Here is an 18,281-nt window from a genome sequence, read left to right as displayed (position 1 = left end):
TCAATAATTTTTGCACCATTATTAAAGGCCACACATTTCAATTAGAAATATAAGACTAGGAATATAAGATAATAAAACTGATTTTCTTGTGCTGTGTGTGAAGTCAAGGTCAAACTGGCACTTTATTTTATTTTCCTTGCTTATTTTTAATTTTCTGTAAGTTAGTCCCTCCTTTTCCTGTGAGGGGTCAGATGACATTATCTTAGGCTTTGTGGGCCAGAGAGTTCAGCTACAACTAGTCACCTCCGCTGCTGTAAGATCAAAGCAGCCGCAGATAGCATATAAAGGGATGAGTCAAGTTGTGGTCCGATAAAACATTTTTTTTTTAACCAAAATAGGTGGCGAGCCAGATTTGGCTTTGCTATTTTCAATGTTATGCTTCTTTGTGCCTAAAATGCAGATGAAAGTGGGAAATGTTTGGGACTCCTGTAGAATTAATTCAGCAAACATCAGGCCTATAAAGATACATCAATATTGTTACATGATTCCCAGCATCAGGTTAATAAAATCCCACATTTCTTTAAGTAGAGAGTATGGAGGAGTTGGTCTGCTGCTTTCATAGATGCAGGTTGTACAGAATAGTGACTCAAAGGCAAGCATGCACTATTAAGGTGTATTACTATTTTGTAATGAAATACGATTGAGATACAGTATCATTTTCGTTTAGGATACAACATAGTAAATCCATGTCTATATGTAATGTGACATGATCACCATAATAAGTCTAGTTACCATCTGTCACCATACAACGTGAGTACAATATTATTGACTGTATGAGGTATATTATTATTATACTTAATAAGTTCCAAGGTTTACACAGCAAAGCTGAGTCCATCCACACACATAACAGAACCAGGCTCACAAAGTAGCAGGAAAGCAAATCAGTTACTGACACTTAGGGGAAAAGGATTATAAAAATAACAACTTACGGAAGTTTTCTCCAAAGTGGGGAAGTTATCATTGACATCTAAAACCTTGATTCTACAGTCGCACTCAGAAGACAGTCCGTCTGCAGCTCCGTCTCGATCTGAGCCCCTTACCACAAGATTATACATACTGTGTTGCTTAAAATGAAAAAGAATTGTAAGCCTTAGACCACGTGTTGAATGAAACACGACACATTCTGAAATTGTTCCCCTAATTTCCTTTTATAATTTTATGTAGTATTTTAATATAATTTTTTTCTTCTTATAATTTTCATTCAAAAGTCATGGTTAGATTATTTTTCCTTCCCTCCTTTACACTGGAGGAAAGGCATACTTGGATCATTTCATCTTTGCCTTTTGAAAATTGAGTTCTTTATTTCTTATCATTCATTCATAGAAGGCTTTACCTCTCTGTCAAGGAAACTGGACATCGTGCGGACTTCTCCAGTGTACCTGTTCAGGATGAACATTGGTGCCCCTGCTGGCTCTTGAGAGATGATCTTATAGGCTATTTTAGAATTCAGATGATTGTCTTCGTCTGCATCTGTGGCACTTAACTTTACAACCAGTGTGTCTAGAAATGAAGATGGAGGTGAAGAATGTTTGGGACTCTGCTGGGATCAGTTCAGCAAATCATCAGGCATAGGAAGAAAGAGTGGTTGGCCTTCCCTGAATTTTCTGTTTTAGTTTTCCACAAGAATGTATTACCATAATTTCAAACTACACCACTAATTGTAAAAATAATGGAATGGCGGTTTGCTCTATAAAATCCTTTAATATATAAAGTACTTATACTCCTTAAGTGACTAAATGGTAAATCAGGAGCAAACTAGAGTAATTGTTAATGTATGAAAAAGAAGTTCCATAGCCTTTATCATAAATCTGAAAAACTGATTTTGTCAATTTGTGTTTACAGTGGTCTTGTGACATTAATTTAAAATGCTTAAGTAAGAAAGATTATAGCTTGGGATACCTGGGTGTCTCAATCAGTTAAGCATTTGACTCTTGATTTCAGCTCAGGTCATGATATCACAGTTTGTGGGTTTGAGTCCCAGATTGGGCTCCGTGCTGACAATGTGGAGCCTTAGGATTTTTTTTCTCTCCCTTTCTCTCTGCCCCTCCCCTACTGACTCTGTGTCTCTCAAAATAAATAAATAAACTTAAAAAATAGAAAGATTATAGCTTAATTAAATTCAATGTTAAGATTATTAATTGATCACCTATATTCTTTATTTTCATTCATCCAGAAAATGGAGAATTATTATTGGTTGCCTTGGAGGATGATAGCACTTGACTGAATAGTCAAGAACATATAACTATTGAAAAGAAGATTTGTCCACAGGAATAGAAAAAGTTGTTGATTATTCATAGGAACAAAGAACCAGCATCCTAGGCAATCCCCAAGGACATTAGCCCCTAGGACAGATTTTCCAGAGCTGGCTGGTCCCTGATGTTTTTCTGCTTCCCAGCCAGTTTTCAAAGTGAAAAACTAGTACAGAGAACCAGGGACCCCTTGAATAAAAAAGCCAGGTTTCATGGAGTTCATAGTCTATGAAAATATGCCCTGGCCCTGTGGTTCACTCTCCTCACTTGAGGGAGCATTAATAAAACTGCTAATCAGCCGCCAAGTGGACGTGGACGTAGACGTGGACTTGGTGTCGGTTTGGAGGCGGGCTTCACCTTTCCTCCCTTCACCAAGTTACGCTGAAGTATGTTAGTGATGAAACAATGATGGGCTTTGGAGACCCTCTGGGGCAAAACCTTCACTTTACTTCTGTATGTCCTCTTCTCCTATGCTATAAAGCATTTTGTGTTTCTTATTTTCCACATCATTCTTTTGGGGACTCTGAAGAAGTTCTCCAGACACCCCCTCTTGACTCCTGCCTTTTTACCTCTTCTTTCTCTCCTCCAGTACTTCTTGCCTCTTTCCTCTTTTCCTCCAAACTTCTCCATCCTTCTTTCTTTGACTGTCCATTAGTACCTCTAGTTTGCTTTCTATATGTCTTTCTTTCTGGAATTCCTTTTTTATATTTCCCTTTTCAAATTTAATCTCGAGGTACACGTGCAGACATAGATATGAAAGAAAAAGGAATATTAGAGGATTGGGGGAAGCAAGGGTCAGAAGGCAAGGGAGGGGAGACCAAAGGAAAGTACCAACATAGGAAAAGCATAGAAAGGAAAGACATTCAGGAGAAGGGATAGAAAGAAGGAGAAGAGAGTATTGGAGCTGGAGATGGAATTAAACAGGATGGAAAACGTGAAAAAAAAAAAGAGAGAGAGAGAGAATGTAATGTGGCTTGCCGTGTAGACTGTGAAGAACCAGAGATTACCCTTTCTGACCGACCTGATGGCTGCCGTCGGAGATGCACCCTCCGTCACTCTCTGATGTGCTTCAGCCCACAATTTGAGGGATAGATCAGCACAGAGACCTTTTCCATGCATGGAAAGCATCCATGGTTTCTTTCTCAGTTAACTCATTTGGTTTAAGTTAATCATGAACCAGTAATAATCTTTAAGGAAGGCGCTAAGCTCCTGCTAAATGACATGTACAAGGATCCTCCACAAACAAACAAGAGGATATGTAGCATTTTAGATATGATTTTTTTTCTAGGTCAGTTTTAAGTTAGAACTTGTGGGGCTTATTCAAAATACAAGTTTGACTTTTTCTGATCTTTAAATTACTGTGTGTCAGTCTCCTACAGCTTTAGAGCAAGAGAAATCGACGTGATAATAATGCGGAGAAGTAGTGTCATCCACTTACTTGCATCACTGTTTTCTTCAATGCTGGCTGTGTACACATTTTGGGTAAAAACTGGAGGGTTATCATTTATGTCCATAACTTTGACTCTGAGCTCAAGAGGTCTTTCTAAGTCTTCACCCCGTGAATTCAGAGCCCGGCAATAGATCTGTGGAGAGTTGAGGGAAAAACTGTCTCTTTCTATCAAAGGAAATTAAATAACATGATCAAAACCATTTCAGGAAATATGCAAAGAAACAATTTGCTTAGTGAATTCAGACAGATTAAAGTTTATTAATTTAAACATTATCAAGACATTTGATGGCATATCTATGCAACACTCTTGAACTATAAACTTATGTTTTCATACTCTTTTCATTGCTTTGGTCCCTTTGTTTGGCTTCAGCTTTAGTGTGTTTTAAATAGGGAAGAAAAATAATATGCATAAGTTAAAACACTACTGTGACTTACCAAGAAAAGTGGGGTTATCTCTCTGTCCACCACTGAAGTGATGTTAATTTCCCCAGTCCGAGGATTAATGGTGAACACTCCGTAAGGTGGTCGATCAATTCCTACCCCAGAGATGCGGTATGTAATCTTCTGGTTCGCTTCACAGTCTGATCGGATCTATGAGGAAAATGGTTAGGATTGTGATCTTATTTAAAGCGGATAATGAACCGTGGCGTGTAATAGAATGAGAAGGGAATAGCTTTGTAGCCAGATGGGCTTTGGATTCAAACAAGGCACCATGATTTAGGCCTGTGTGACCTTGGAAAATTCACTTAACTTTGCCAAGCACCAGCTTATAATGGGATAATACCACTTACATCCTAAGTTTGTTGTGGGGATTGTATGAGGTAACATATATACACCACACCCCAATGCCTGGCATAAGGCACATACATGCTTGATGGGAGATTTGCTATTATTAATGGTACATTGTTCAATTCTCTGATTTTCTTTGCATATAAAGAGTTTGACAGAAGAAATCACCATCTTTAGTACTCATTGAAGGATCGTGTTATATTGATATGTACCCTGACTAGACTTTAAAGATTTAATCAAAATTATAGAAAACTTAAGAAAACCACAAGAGAAATATAGTGTTTTGAGATACTGGGAATAATTTTATGAATTGAAACCTACCATATCACTCATCTGCCAAATAAAGTTTATGGCAAATATTCTGCCATGTAAGTTTTGTTTTAATAGTTTTATATCTATTGCTCATAAATTTGAACAAAGATAGTTTAAATTTTGGAATCTCACCTGTATACTAAAGATGAGAACATTCGGTAAAATACTAAGATTTGTTATCCAGTACCCACAATTAAATAAAGACAACTGGAAACACAACTTGGAGTAGCTCCACTCTACTCCAGAGATCTTATTTATCTGGATGAAAATCCAGGAAATCCCCAAATGCAAATAAAAAGAAAAGAATACACCATACAGTGAAGTAACATAAAGCTATAACTGTGAGTTGAAAGGAAACAATAACAATTTAAATCTTTCCAAAAATTTCCAAAAATCGGAATACTCCTCTGACAGAATAATGTCTTCTTGAGTGGAGGTTGTATCTGTAATATCACTCACTGCTGATATTTACTATAGACAGGTAAAACTTCATATAAACATGCAAACAATATATAAATGTAAAGCTGTAAGGAGAGAATTCTGGTTGACTGCTCTGCTGTTTCACTAGTGGGGCAAGGCCAAGATGCCCCTTCCCAAGACCAAGTGAAACTGCTAACGTGGATCCCATCCTTCTTGGATCAATTTAGTACACTTTCTTCCCTTCACTCTCCTTCCTTTTTAATTACCATTATTTGGAATACTTTTTAAGACTCTACTAATTCTGGATATAGGAATCTAGTGGGAACTTTTGACACTTCCTTTCTTTCCTTTCTTGGAGAGAATTAATCAATACTGTAAACCTTTGATCTGGGGGAGGGATAGTCGGAAGATCATTACTACATGCATACATTTTCTATAACATGTACCTATGACAGATAAGCAGGACACAAATGAACAGATAAAGCCCAGTTGTGCTGGAGATCCAGGTTTCTCTTCTAGGATCACTCGAAGACTCTCTGCTCTGTATCAGTTCCCACAAGGTAATATTCAAAACAGTGCCTCAGCAACATGAGCAAATGACTACCTGTCACCCCTCTTCCTAAGTCACTGTGGAGTAGTGAAGGCTGCAAATCCCCGAAATGTCTGAGGGCTTTCCTGCCCTGCAAATCATGTGTTATCAGCACCGCATACTCCTGTTCATTTCCTTACTTACTCTGGCAATCGGATTCCTCTTGGAGTTGTCCTCTCCTTCTCGACAGGCAGCAGCAAACTTGATCCACTCCCGCTTTTGTCTTCTGACTGTCTGCCATTTTGTAGTGCCATTTTCAACGTCTAATTCTTTCACCTTATGCAAAAATAGTTCACATTTTATACAGTGTTAGGACAGTTTTACTTAGTAAGGACATGTATTCAACATTGTAAGGTGCACCCAGAAGAAGCAAAGGTATTGAATTTGAGGAACAAAGAAAGTGTTCACTAATTCAAAACCCTTGGTGGATGTAGCCTGGTCACTTGCCTACCTACTTCTTTTGGAATCATCTCACTTGTAACTATATGATTCTAGTGAAACAAATTTCATTAGCTATGTGTCGTGCTCATAATGTGTTTATATTGGATAATATGTTGTGTTTTTTTCTTTTTTTTTTTTTTCAATCTTTCCTCACCCCTCTTTGGGCTCTGACCAGGCTTTCTGATCTCCAGAGTTGAAAAGATTGCTGGTGTTCCATTGAGTTCATCCTATGCAAAAGGAAAATTGTGCTGGTGGGTATGGTCACCTAAAAGAGGGAAGGGATTTTTTCTTTTGGTAAGGACATCACTCTGACTAAGCACCCAAATATATTATTGTAGGATTAGAAGAATATTTTAACTGAATTGATGGTACTTGCAATAATCCCATGGATAACTACGTGTCTTCTCAATGTTGTCCTTATTTATCCCTGCTTGCTATATGTTTTTCTCTTTGTGGTCTTATGTTACTATTGTTGGAGGAAGTCTAAGAATTTTAAAGTATTGAAGAGTTTAGAAATGTTACTACATGCATAAACATATTTGTATACATGCATAAATGTATGCATATATACATATATATAAATACATTTTTAAGTGACTCCTAATATACTTATTGAGGCCTAAATGATTGTAATGTTTGTTTAAGCTAATGCTTCATTTAATTACCACTTTGGGGAAGGAAACGTTCCCTGTGAATGGAGCTTATCCTTTCAAGAACCAAAGCTCATACACTTTCCCCCCATTTTGATACAACTTCCTGAAAAGTACCAGAGATCTCTTCATCAACAGGATTAAAAAAGTAATTTTATTTTCTTCAATGATTTGAGATTGATCATGATGAAAGTTTAACTACTGTAAGAAAATAAAGCCCTCCCAGAGATCGAGGACTTTATTTCCTGAGTCCCACTCTTAATGGCACCGGATGTTCTGTTGTTCTATTGAGTTGTGTGTGTGTGTGTGTGTATATATATATATATATATAATTTTTATATCTTTCCCTCGCTGAAAGGAGGAAATTGACCATTGGTTGTCTTTCTTAATGGTGTAACTGTCTAAAAATCTTCTTCTTATTCTAATGTATTACTGTGCTTCTTTAAGTTGAGAAATGTATGGATAAACTACTAATACAGTTTGGAAAGTAGGAGTTACTATGACATTGAGTTGTTACAAACTATGCCTGAAAACATGGATATTTAGAAGTATGGGTTTGCCATTGCTATTTTAGCTTGGCAGAAGTTCTTTCTCTTACCTTTTACTAAGTGATTATGATTTCAGTATTCTGATTTTTGATATACGATGCATTACAAAATTCCACTTTTCTTTCAATTTAAATTGAGAAAACAGTTTTAATATACATTACCTCAACAATAAATTCGCTGTTTACTTCTAGCACCACCTGTTATAGAAGGTACAACATTAGCAAAAAGTGCATAATTTAAGGGAAACTGTCATAAAACCATTGACAGTCTTCTTTTGTTAATTCATTTCTTAAATCCACATTTTGTTAATAATATAGAATAAGCATGGGTAATACAAAATGAATAATACAGGCTCTTTGCCCTCCAAAGGCTTTTACACTTTTAGGGAAGAAAAAACACATAATTACAGCAAGACAGGTTAGGATATATGCTTTAATGGAGGCACCGATGGGCTTGATGGATGGGTATAGCAGACAACTCAAGTGATCAAAGTGAATTTGGTAAGGACTTGTAGGAGACTAGGGACTGAAAGGGCTCTCAAGGATGAAGCTGCTTTGATAAGAAGAATTGATAAAAAGGAAAATTTCAGCCAGAGTAAAACATAAACACAGGACACTTTGGATGTTCCAGAAATGATAAATAATATTATTAGCTGGAAAGAAGTAGTAAAGAGACATGGGAAACAAGGTTTGGAATCTCAGTTTGGAGACATATCATGAAGTGCTTTATGTAGCAGATTAAGGAGTTTGAACTTCATTGGATAAGAGAGTAAGAGTGACAAAAGTAGTGTAATATACAGCATCGATACAAAGGGTGGAATGTAAAGGAAAAGCACTTGAAGTCAAGACATGTAGGAATTAGCAATTGCTGAGGTAAGGCATACTTAGAACACCAACATCAGTGTTGAAGTGGCACTGGAAAGGAGAGAAGATAGAAACATTCCCAAAGAACTGGTAGGGCTTATGGACCATGGGATGCCAGGAGGGGAAAGGTCAGATGGTGTAAGCTTGGCTTTCACGGACAATTGGAGTGCTAGTCATAGAAACAGAAAATTCAGCAGGAGAATGTCACTGCAGTGAGAGGGTGTCTGATGTTCGTTTTATTTTTGTAAATTTTTAATGTGATTCTAAAATTTGAGATAGAAAAGCTAAAGAAGTAGAATTTATCCAAACACGAGTGTTATTTGAAGTTAAAGGAAATGAGGCTATTACATGAAATGGTGTAAGGTAAGTGAAGTAGGCAAGGAACAGAATTTTATGGGAAGTGCTCATATCTGTGCAGGGTACAAAAGGAAGAAGTCTAAAAGTAGAGGGCTCCAAGAGCCCAAGGGAATAGAGCATCAGGGGACCAGGCTGTGGGTGCAGAGCGGATTCTCTGTGTCAGAATGCTACAAAGTCGTGGTGATTGTGGTGGTTGCGGTGGGTTGATGAGGAAGCTGAGTTCAGAAAGGAGAGATTGGATAACGAGGTGGAGAAGTAAGAAGAGAGGAAACAGAATCTCTGGAGTGGAATGATAAGAGGTTAGACAAAGAGGGAATATTTGATGGTTAATGTGCATAGCAAGGTGAAGGAGAATGGGAACTGAGAAGGTCATGGGTCATTGCTAACTTTTGCTGGTGACATATGCCAAATCATGGGAGTCAGGGAATGAGTTATTGAGAAAGTGGAAATAGTAATTGTAGGTTACACTTTCAGTTAGGAGATGAAGGAAATGTGGGAGGTAAGATGTAGTTTGAGGGGTTAATTAGATCAAGATATATTTTTTAAGTTTATTTATATTGAGAGAGAGAGAGGGAGAGAGAGAGAGAGAGAGATTGAGAGAGAGGGAGAGAGAGGAGGAGAGGCAGAGAGAGAAGGAGAGAGAGAATCCTAAACAGAATCCGTGCTGTCAGCTGTTAGCGCAGAGCCCAATGCAGGCTCGATCCCATGAACCAAGAGATCATGACCTGAGCTGAAATCAAGAGTTGGATGCTTAACTGACTGAGCCACCTCAAGGCATATTTTTTTAATGTTGGGAATTCATGACCAAATATACGATCTAAAGGCAGAGGAGAACGGGGGTATGGAGAAAAAGTGATAGGAGGAAAAAGGAGAAAGGGAGAGGAAAGAAATCAAGGAACAGTTACAATTGTGATTAAAAGAGAATAGGAATGGCTGGATCAAAACTGTGAATAAAAGACTTGGTAATGAGGTAGATTGTTTCTTCCTTTGATACAAAAGATCAGAAGAATTCAATGAAGAGAGAAATCATTTTGAGGTGTAATTAGAGGACAATTATGCACATATCTGTTCCACAATTTTGTGGGGTTGGAGTGAGAAGAATGGGGAAGGGTGAGGGAAAGTGACAGGAAGCCAACTCATGCCATAAATGTTAGGGAACACTTGAGAACAGAAGGTTAGAAACAGAGGCAAGCAACTATTAGTCCATAGTTGATGAAGAGTTTGAAGAACAATTGAGATGAGAAAGCAAGAATATGATGTGCAGGCCATCTGTTTTGAGCATTTTTTTTTTTTTTAGTAGAACTTGACAGCCTAGGAACGGGGAAGAGAAGGAATGTTAGGGCTGTCCTCTGGTTGGGGATTGTTACCAAGGCTGACTGGAGATTCAGGGTGATGATAAGGTACTATTGTGAACTCCGGTGAGTCAGGGAACAGAGTGAAACAGGGAGAGACTGGAGAGAGACTAGGACAGGTAGGCAGGGTGCAGAGCAGATCTGCAGGTATGTGTGTGGGGGGGGGGGGGTATAAGAGGGAATGGGTGTGTGGTGGGGATTTGGAATGGCCCCTGAACCCAGGAAGGGAAAAAATGCATATTAGAAATTTGGCAGTAGGGCATCGTGTTTCTTCTTAATTCACTTTCTTCCTCACGTGTACTTTTACTAGATATCAGCAAAATACCTAGACATAGAAAAGAAGTTCAGTATTTAATAGAAGATGGTTTTATTTGGGTGTGAAGGATGTTTTATTTCATACTAAATAATGTTCCTTGAGAGTCAGGTTTTTTGGTGTTAGAAAATTAGATGATTCTGGAAAGAGGGTAAGGACATGTAAAAATCCCACTAAATCCCACTACTTGGAGATTGCCACTGCTAATATTTGGAGAATTCCTTTCAGGCTTTTTTTTTTTTTCTTCCAAAAACACATACTCACATAAGTTGTAATATTTTTTTTTGACCAAAGGAGAATTATATTATAATACACCATTTGGTAATTTGTTTTTTTCATCCAGTGATTATTGTGGTAGAGTTCCACATCAATGAATACATAAAGGCATCATATATTTCGAAGGTTGCCTTATATATCACTTTAGTAGGTAGCTTCCATTCAGGTCATTGAGATGTTTGGAAAACAGAGAACGGATAGTGCTGTACTTTAAACTCTGATACGTGATTGTCAAGCACTGTCCTCCAGCGGGAGGTTAACTGGAAGCACTGCCTCGGTGGATGCCGGAAGGTTGGTGAGCCAGGCACGTGAGCCCTCATCTCATGTTAAGAGATTTTTGTTCCTCATCTTCAGCTTCCCACCTGTCTCTATTTTCTCCCTTCCCTCCACTTCTCTTCTCTCTCTCTCAAACATGGAATAGCTCTAAGGGGCGCCTGGGTGGCTCAGTCGGTTGAGCGTCCGACTTCAGCTCAGGTCACGATCTCGCGGTCCGTGAGTTCGAGCCCGCGTCGGGCTCTGGGCTGATGGCTCAGAGCCTGGAGCCTGCTTCCATTCTGTGTCTCCCCCTCTCTCTGCCTCTCCCCCGTTCATGCTCTGTCTCTCTCTGTCTCCAAAATAAATAAAACGTTAAAAAAAATAAAAAAAAAACATGGCATAGCTCTCTATTTAATTTTTCTAGAATTTCTCATGTATACCTTGTATATATTTTGTTAGATTGATACCTAACAGTTTAATTTGGGGGGGTATTAATTTAAATGGTATTGTGTTTTAAATTTCAAATTCCACTTGTTCATTGCTGGTATATTAAAAAGCATTTGACTTTTGTATATTAACCTCCTATCCTGCAACCTTGTTGTAATTGCTTATTAGTTCCAGGAATTGTCTTGTCAATTCTTTTTGATTTTCTACATAGACAATCATGTCATTGCACTTGCGTTTAAAGAAAAGTTGGAAAAGCTTTCTTGCTTGCATAGAAGCTTATTTATTGTTAACTGATTAAGTGCATCTCCACTGAAAACTATTATACAAACATGTTTATTGTGGAGTATAACGTATAGCTTTTAGATATGTTCCTTAGGAGTACCAAATTTATTCTCGTTAAGGCTCTTTCCTAACTAGTTATCCCCAATTCTCTTAAGATTGGTACTACAGTTTGCAAAAGTTACCAAATACAAACCTTATTTAAATCTGATATTATGTATATAAGGTAAAATAGCTTAGGGGCCATATCACAGACTTTTTTGCAAGAGGCAAATAAAATACGACATGATAGCCAAGGCAATCTTTATAAAACACAATTTGGATTGGGGTGCCTGAGTGGTACAGTTGGTTAAGTGTCTGACTCTTGATTTCAGCTCAGGTTCGAGCCCCGCATGGGGCTCTGCACTGATGGTCTGTCTCTCCTTCTCTCTGTGCCCGCCCCCCTCTCTCAAAATTGAAAATTAAAAAAAAAATTTAAAAATACCACAAATTGGATTGAGTCACTCCCTTGCTTCAAACTTGCAAGGCAACTTCCCATGGCCATTAGAATGGAATTTAGACTGCCTTCATAGCAAAGAGGCTCTGATTTGGCCCTGCCCTTCTCCCAGCTCTGTCCTTTATCTCTGTCCCTGATGCTCTCTGTTCTAGGACTCAAGTGCTCCCTTGTCTCAGGTTACTGAATCACTGCTGGGAAAGCTCAAACTTCTGATTTTCTTTCTTTCTTTCTTTCTTTCTTTCTTTCTTTCTTTCTTTCTTTCTTAATAAAAATTTTTAATGTTTATTTTTGAGAGAGCATGAGTGGGAGAAGGGCAGAGAGAGGGGGAGACACAGAATCTGAAGTAGGCTCCAGGCTCTGAGCTGTCAGCACAGAAGCCAACACGGGGCTTGAACCCACGAGCTGTGAAATCATGACCTGAGCCAAAGTCCAACGCTCAACCGACTGAGCCACCCAGGCATCCCATCAACCTTCTGATTTTCAAAACACTGGCCCTGTCTCTTAGTGAGATATACCCGAGTCCCCCATCCCCAAGCTCAGTCAGCATCCATGGCCACCCTTTGTCAATGGTTGTCAAATCCATCATTGTTACATGTTCCTCCGTAAGAGTCTTCCCAGCACTTTTTCAGTGTCTAATGTTATTTTGAAAAGTTAACCATTTACTTCTCTGTTATCTGTACCTGTCCACTACTCTACATGTTCCAAGAAAGTTGGGATTTTGGGGATCATGTTCCTACCCTCTCCTATCAGAATGCCCAGTGACTAGGCATGCAGTAAGTATTTGTTGTAGAAATGAATAGACCATCACTATAAAATTGATAAAGATCTTAAGCCTTGCAAAAATCGAGGGTCGCATTACTGAAAATGTAGAAGATGTAAAGGGAAAAATATATGCAGATATACAGGTGTATGAGATAATCCACACAGTTCTTTGAGAGAAATTATTTCATGGTGGCTTTTGATATCTTTTCTTTTGGTTCATGATATGCATGTGGTCACTCACTATCCCTGCTCTTGGTTAAGCACTGAACTTGGAGCAGCCTCTGAATGGGTGGGCTGCCTTCCACGTGCACTCAGACACACTTCTGGGACTTACAGGGCTTGTTCCTTATCTTATGGAGAATTTTCTCTCCCTAATTTTAAGTGATTTCTTAGACTTTCCCATGCCTTAAATAGTAATTTTGTGAGATTTCTTTTCAACTTTTTACCTGATCTGTAAAACACTGATCTAATTATAAGTATGATAAATTTCCATGAGAAAATAACTATTTGATTAGCAGCACCCGAGAGAATGACTAAAATCATTTATCAGGCATTTGCACCATAGGACTTTTTTTTTAATGTTTACTTATTTACTTTTGGGAGAAAGAGAGAGAGAGAGTGTGTGTGTGTGAGCGGGGGAGGGGCAAAGGGAGAGTGAGACAGAGAATCTGAAGCAGGCTCTGTGCTGTTAGTGCAGCACAGAGCCCCACACGGGACTGGAACTCACAAACCATGAGATCATACCCTCAGCCGAAGTTGAACGCTTAACCGACTGAGCCACCAAGGCACCATAGGACTTTGAGTGTCAATGTGACTAAATTGTGTTTTTGTACAAATGGACAGATGATAGATTAGAAAACCAGTTGGGGAGCAGTGACTTCAACTCTACTCCTTGCAAATACATTGGCATGAGGATAAAACAGCTAGAGGGGACTGCCTCCTACAGACAGGGCCATATGCTGGATCTGTGGTATCATTAAGGTCTTATTACACTTGATTTTTGCCACAGGTCTATCTATTTAAGAAAAATGAAATAATAAGCTTTGTTTGAAACCTAGAAGTTGGTTTTGTTTGTAATCTGTGTTTACTTTGCAAATCCTTGGGTGATTTAAAAAAGGAAGACAGGGGCACCTGGGTGGCTCAGTCAGTTAAGCGTCCGACTTCGGCTCAGGTCATGATCTTGCAGTTTGTGGGTTCGAACCCTGTGTTGGCTCTGTGCTGACAGCTCAGAGCCTGAAGCCTGTTTCGGATTCTGTGTCTCCCTCTCTCTCTGCCCCTCCCCCACTCACACTCTGTCTCTTTCCTTCAAAAACAAATAAACATTAAAAAAAATGAACATTTTCAAAAAAAAAAAGGAGGACAAAATAATATTTGTAATTTATCACTGTCTCTTATTTAATGTTTTGTGTTCATAAAATTAGTTCTACCACATATACAGACTAGATGAAAAATGTAAGATCGATCATTATGGAGCCTTTTGTGCTTCAAATTGTGCAGGTATGGAAAGTTACACGGAGATATATGTTGTAAGTGAAAGTCTTGTTCTGATCTAAAAGGAGGACACAATAGATATTTTACTTTTGCTGAGTGATGATCTGGAATTTATTGCTAATCATGAATCTGCCAGAGGCTTTAGTGTTTAAAAATATTTTAAAATCTTTGAAGAAATAGAATATATGTGTAAAATTTAAGAGAACAAAATTTTACTTTCATCTTCTTTCTTTATATTTCCAAAATAAATCTTTGGATTTAGTGCGTTCTTATAAGTGATCTTGCAATAGCAGACAATTTTGAACATTAACATTGCCACGGAGAGTAACGTTTTTACAGTATTTTGAATTTTTGAGAATGTTTAATAACGTTTCATCTATCGTTAAAAATGATTTATAATGACCTATACACTGGCAACCCTATTGGGTCCTCTTTTAATATTGTTGAAAATAAATAATTGAAGATCATATGACTTGTAAGAGGACACTATGAGTTTTAGAGTCAATTCTTTCTCAGTTCTGATATGGATATTTTGAATTATCGCTTGGCTCAGTGCCCCGGATACTTTTACAATCCATTGCAGTGCAACCTAGCAATGTTTGCCATGTGTGAGAGGTGTGACTTTTTTTAAAGGGAGATTTGGGAGAGGTCAGCTTGATACTTCAGGTTCAGGTACATGTTCATTATGTTGACTTAAGGAAAGAATATATATGTGGAAGCTGAGTATGTAGTGACTGATTCATTTAAAACTATCTGTGCACTTATACCTCTGTATAAGTATGATCATGTATCTCAGGGATACATGAGAAGCATGATCATGTTATCTCAGGGATATGTGTACCCCAAATGAAGATTATTGTTATAGTAGCACTTAGACTGATATCAAGTCTCTGAAATCTGTGTATATTTCTTTTTTCAATTATTTATTTATTTGTTTTTGAAAGAGAGAGAGAGAGAGAGAGAGAGAGAGAGGCAGAAAGAGGAGAGAGAAAATCCCAAGCAGGCTCCATGCTGTCAGTGCAGAGCCCGACACAGGGCTTGAACTCATGAGCCGTGAGATCATGACCTGAGCCAAAATCAAGAGTCAGACACTCAACTGACTGAGCCACCCCGGCACCCCAAATCTGTGTATATTTCTAAGTCAAATAGTTTCTGTCTCAAAATGGATATGTAGCACTAAATTATAGGTTAGCTTCATAAAAAGCAATGTGGTTTAGACACATTGGAGGCAGAAGAACTGAGGACGTGTCTTGACTTTGTTTACCAGCTATGTGACCTTGGATAAATCTCCTAGCCTCTCTCTGTTTCAGTTTCTGATCTAAAATGAACAAAAAGTGTGAAAGTGATAGGCACAGGAAATGCACAGTGTGTTCATAAAGAGGAAGAAAAGTGAAAGAGTTTTCTTCTGTGCTTTAGAGGGTATGTTCACAGCACACCCTGTCATATAAAAGTACTAGTCACTCATTTTTAAAGACTTGAAATTAGCCACATCAGCCTGATTAGTCCTCAGTTTAAAGGGATAAAAGGAGTGTTTGGAGTTTATTTGCTCTTGTCCTCTTTACAGAACCCAGCTCAACTGAAGGATAGCAATGATCCATGGTTGCCCTGCGAATCTGTGAGTAGAAGCTCCTTTTCATCCTCTTCCTGTCCCCGACATTTTTTTGTTTTTTAATTTCGGGAGGTTGCAACGTTAGATCCCGGGTTCTTATCTAGGAGAACTTATATCGTGCCTGTTGGAGGTGGTACACATCTGGTATTTCTGCTTCCTACTCAGCTGGCTCTACTGATGAGAGTCCCAATTGCCACGCTCTCCAAATCCTGTCCCTTTAAGGACAGGTGTTCTTGCAGGAACTCTGCAGGTTTTATTCTCAGGCCCTATGAAATCATGAGCCCTGTCAGGAGGCTCCTCACTTTCCATACCTGGGAATGGGTGTTTTGGAAGAAACATGAAATGACATTGTCTTCCTAAGTTGCACACAGTAGCCTGTGTGAACCTCAATTAAACTGTGCAGAATAGTTGTGGGCTCCTGGATAATTGCAGAAATTCCTTGCCTATAAAAGTCGCCATTTTGGAGCCTATGTAGGTCACGCACCATTCTAAGGTGTGGTTTGGTCTGAGGGCCTGGCTAAAAGGCATCACAGAAAATGGAGACTGTTGGACTAGTTACCATGATGGTGGAGTACATGAAAAAGGGAGTTAGAAGCACCTGCAGTTGAGGGAGCAGAAATAACCCAGAGAGATGTTTGGTATCCTGGGTGTGCTATGCTCTCTCTGGCCTAGTTGATGAGAAGGTTTCCCATCTTCCTTTTTTCTTTGGACGTCCTTACAATAAATTGAATTAACTGAAGTCACCCGAATAGGCCTTTTTCTGGCAATATAAATGTGCCTCAGAAGCTAAAACATATGCACCCGTGCTACTTACTCTCCCAGAATGAAAACTAAGATAGAGTATCTGCCCAGAAAGGGCTCTCACGTTCAAAGAAAGAGGAAAGCAGATATAAAAAGATACTGGAATGTTACAGACCCTGTAAAAGAAGCATGGGCGGGATACAGCATTGGCCCAGTTGAGAGAAGGAGTCAAATCAGGAAGAGTGGATAAAGTTTTGGACGTGTAATATTCGGTTCAAATTACAACTGTACCACTTATGGCACATTTATGAATCATTTATGTCCTAAAGTTCATTTGTAAAATGAGGTTACTTCTGTTTATCCTTTAGGACTTTTGTTATGCGTGTGAAATGACTTTGTTAAGTGTAAAATGTTTTGTAGTGTAAGGGGGTGAAACGAGCATGCAGTTCCAGACCAAATCCCTGAGATCCAACTCCTTGGTTGTCTCCATTTTAAACCATCAGGCTGGCTTCATAGCTCACTAAACCACATTAAAGTTGGGTATTAGCTGGCAAGTGGGAAATATGGAGAAGTGACTTGGTTAGAAAGATGCATTAGAAACAAAATCCATTCATTCATTTAAAATTTTTCATTGATACATATTATGTGACAGGTACTGTTTTCTTTTTTCTGTGGGAGACACATTCCAACCTGTTATGATGTACCCATTCTAGGGAGAATAATAGGTTATATATACAATATCCAGTGGCCATCTAACTTTTGGCAAATTACTAAAGTTTTTCTGGGCCTGTTTGTCAGTACTTTCTCCTACAGAAAATACGGTGATTTTATACAAGATATTGGAATCTAAGTCATTATGTGTACTAACTGCAATATTAGACTACATACCATTCTTTTCCATGCTGAGTGTATTTAAAGTAGTAGCTACTGAACCAGGATGTTTTTCATTTTTGTGACTTACCTTTTTGAAGTCAGTTTTTGAAGTCATTTGCACACCTCAGACTAACTTATTAATAAGCAGTACTCTCCTGAATAATACTTATAAAAATAATTGAGTAAAGCAATTGGTATCCTCATAGGGATATGTCAGAGATGCCAAGTTCAAGCCTAATTATACCACTTTTGTTTATAATTGAAGGTATATCAAGTAGTGGCATTTTAGTTTATAAGCTGTGTAATTTTCCAGGTAGAAAGGAAAGGCAAATATTTCTCATGCAGGTCATATCTGAAGGTTTCACTCAGGTCACTCCTTCCAGAAACCCTTTCATCAGAGGTGTTCTCTGTGTGTGAAATATTCCAATATTCCAGCTGCGCTCCCACTTGGGAAAGGGAAGGAAGTATCCCTGCAACTCAAACAGCAGTTTCATTACTTTGTAAGGAACTCCTGCCTGGATACTTGGGGACTAAAAAGGAGGCAGCTACTACTCAGGATTGAGAAGTTCTCTAAAAAAGAAAAATATCTTTGTAAAAGGGAAAACATCATTGAGTCTCAAGAACCATGAAATATTTTCAGGGCAGGATTTTTATCCTACAACTACATCTACATAATATCTACAGGGTAGATATTATTGAGAAGACTCTATTAAAATCAC

At 38.4% G+C, this 18,281-nt stretch overlaps 2 protein-coding genes across 6 annotated transcripts in view; one reads left to right on the top strand and one right to left on the bottom strand.

Annotated features, from left to right (window-relative positions):
- The window catches only part of DSC1 (desmocollin 1), a 353,895-nt gene that overhangs the window by 100,522 nt on the left and 235,092 nt on the right, over positions 1–18,281 (top strand). For all 5 annotated transcript variants that reach the window (XM_053206521.1, XM_027068700.2, XM_053206524.1 and 2 more), the window contains one exon: positions 15,904–15,954. In XM_053206521.1, coding sequence (XP_053062496.1) covers positions 15,904–15,954 — 51 coding nt within the window. The remainder of the gene's footprint in view (positions 1–15,903; positions 15,955–18,281) is intronic.
- DSG4 (desmoglein 4) overlaps positions 1–18,281 on the bottom strand; it is a 46,644-nt gene that overhangs the window by 24,480 nt on the left and 3,883 nt on the right. Inside the window, exons 2-7 of the mRNA XM_027068697.2 lie at positions 7,610–7,645; positions 5,954–6,085; positions 4,135–4,290; positions 3,688–3,832; positions 1,334–1,500; positions 930–1,064 (exon numbers count right to left, since the gene is read on the bottom strand). Coding sequence (XP_026924498.1) covers positions 930–1,064; positions 1,334–1,500; positions 3,688–3,832; positions 4,135–4,290; positions 5,954–6,085; positions 7,610–7,645 — 771 coding nt within the window. The remainder of the gene's footprint in view (positions 1–929; positions 1,065–1,333; positions 1,501–3,687; positions 3,833–4,134; positions 4,291–5,953; positions 6,086–7,609; positions 7,646–18,281) is intronic.

This window comes from Acinonyx jubatus, chromosome D3 (assembly GCF_027475565.1).
Source record: "Acinonyx jubatus isolate Ajub_Pintada_27869175 chromosome D3, VMU_Ajub_asm_v1.0, whole genome shotgun sequence".
Lineage (NCBI taxonomy): Eukaryota > Metazoa > Chordata > Mammalia > Carnivora > Felidae > Acinonyx > Acinonyx jubatus.
The sequence above is the reverse complement of the archived record's forward strand: the minus strand, read 5'-3'. Positions and strand labels throughout refer to the sequence as shown.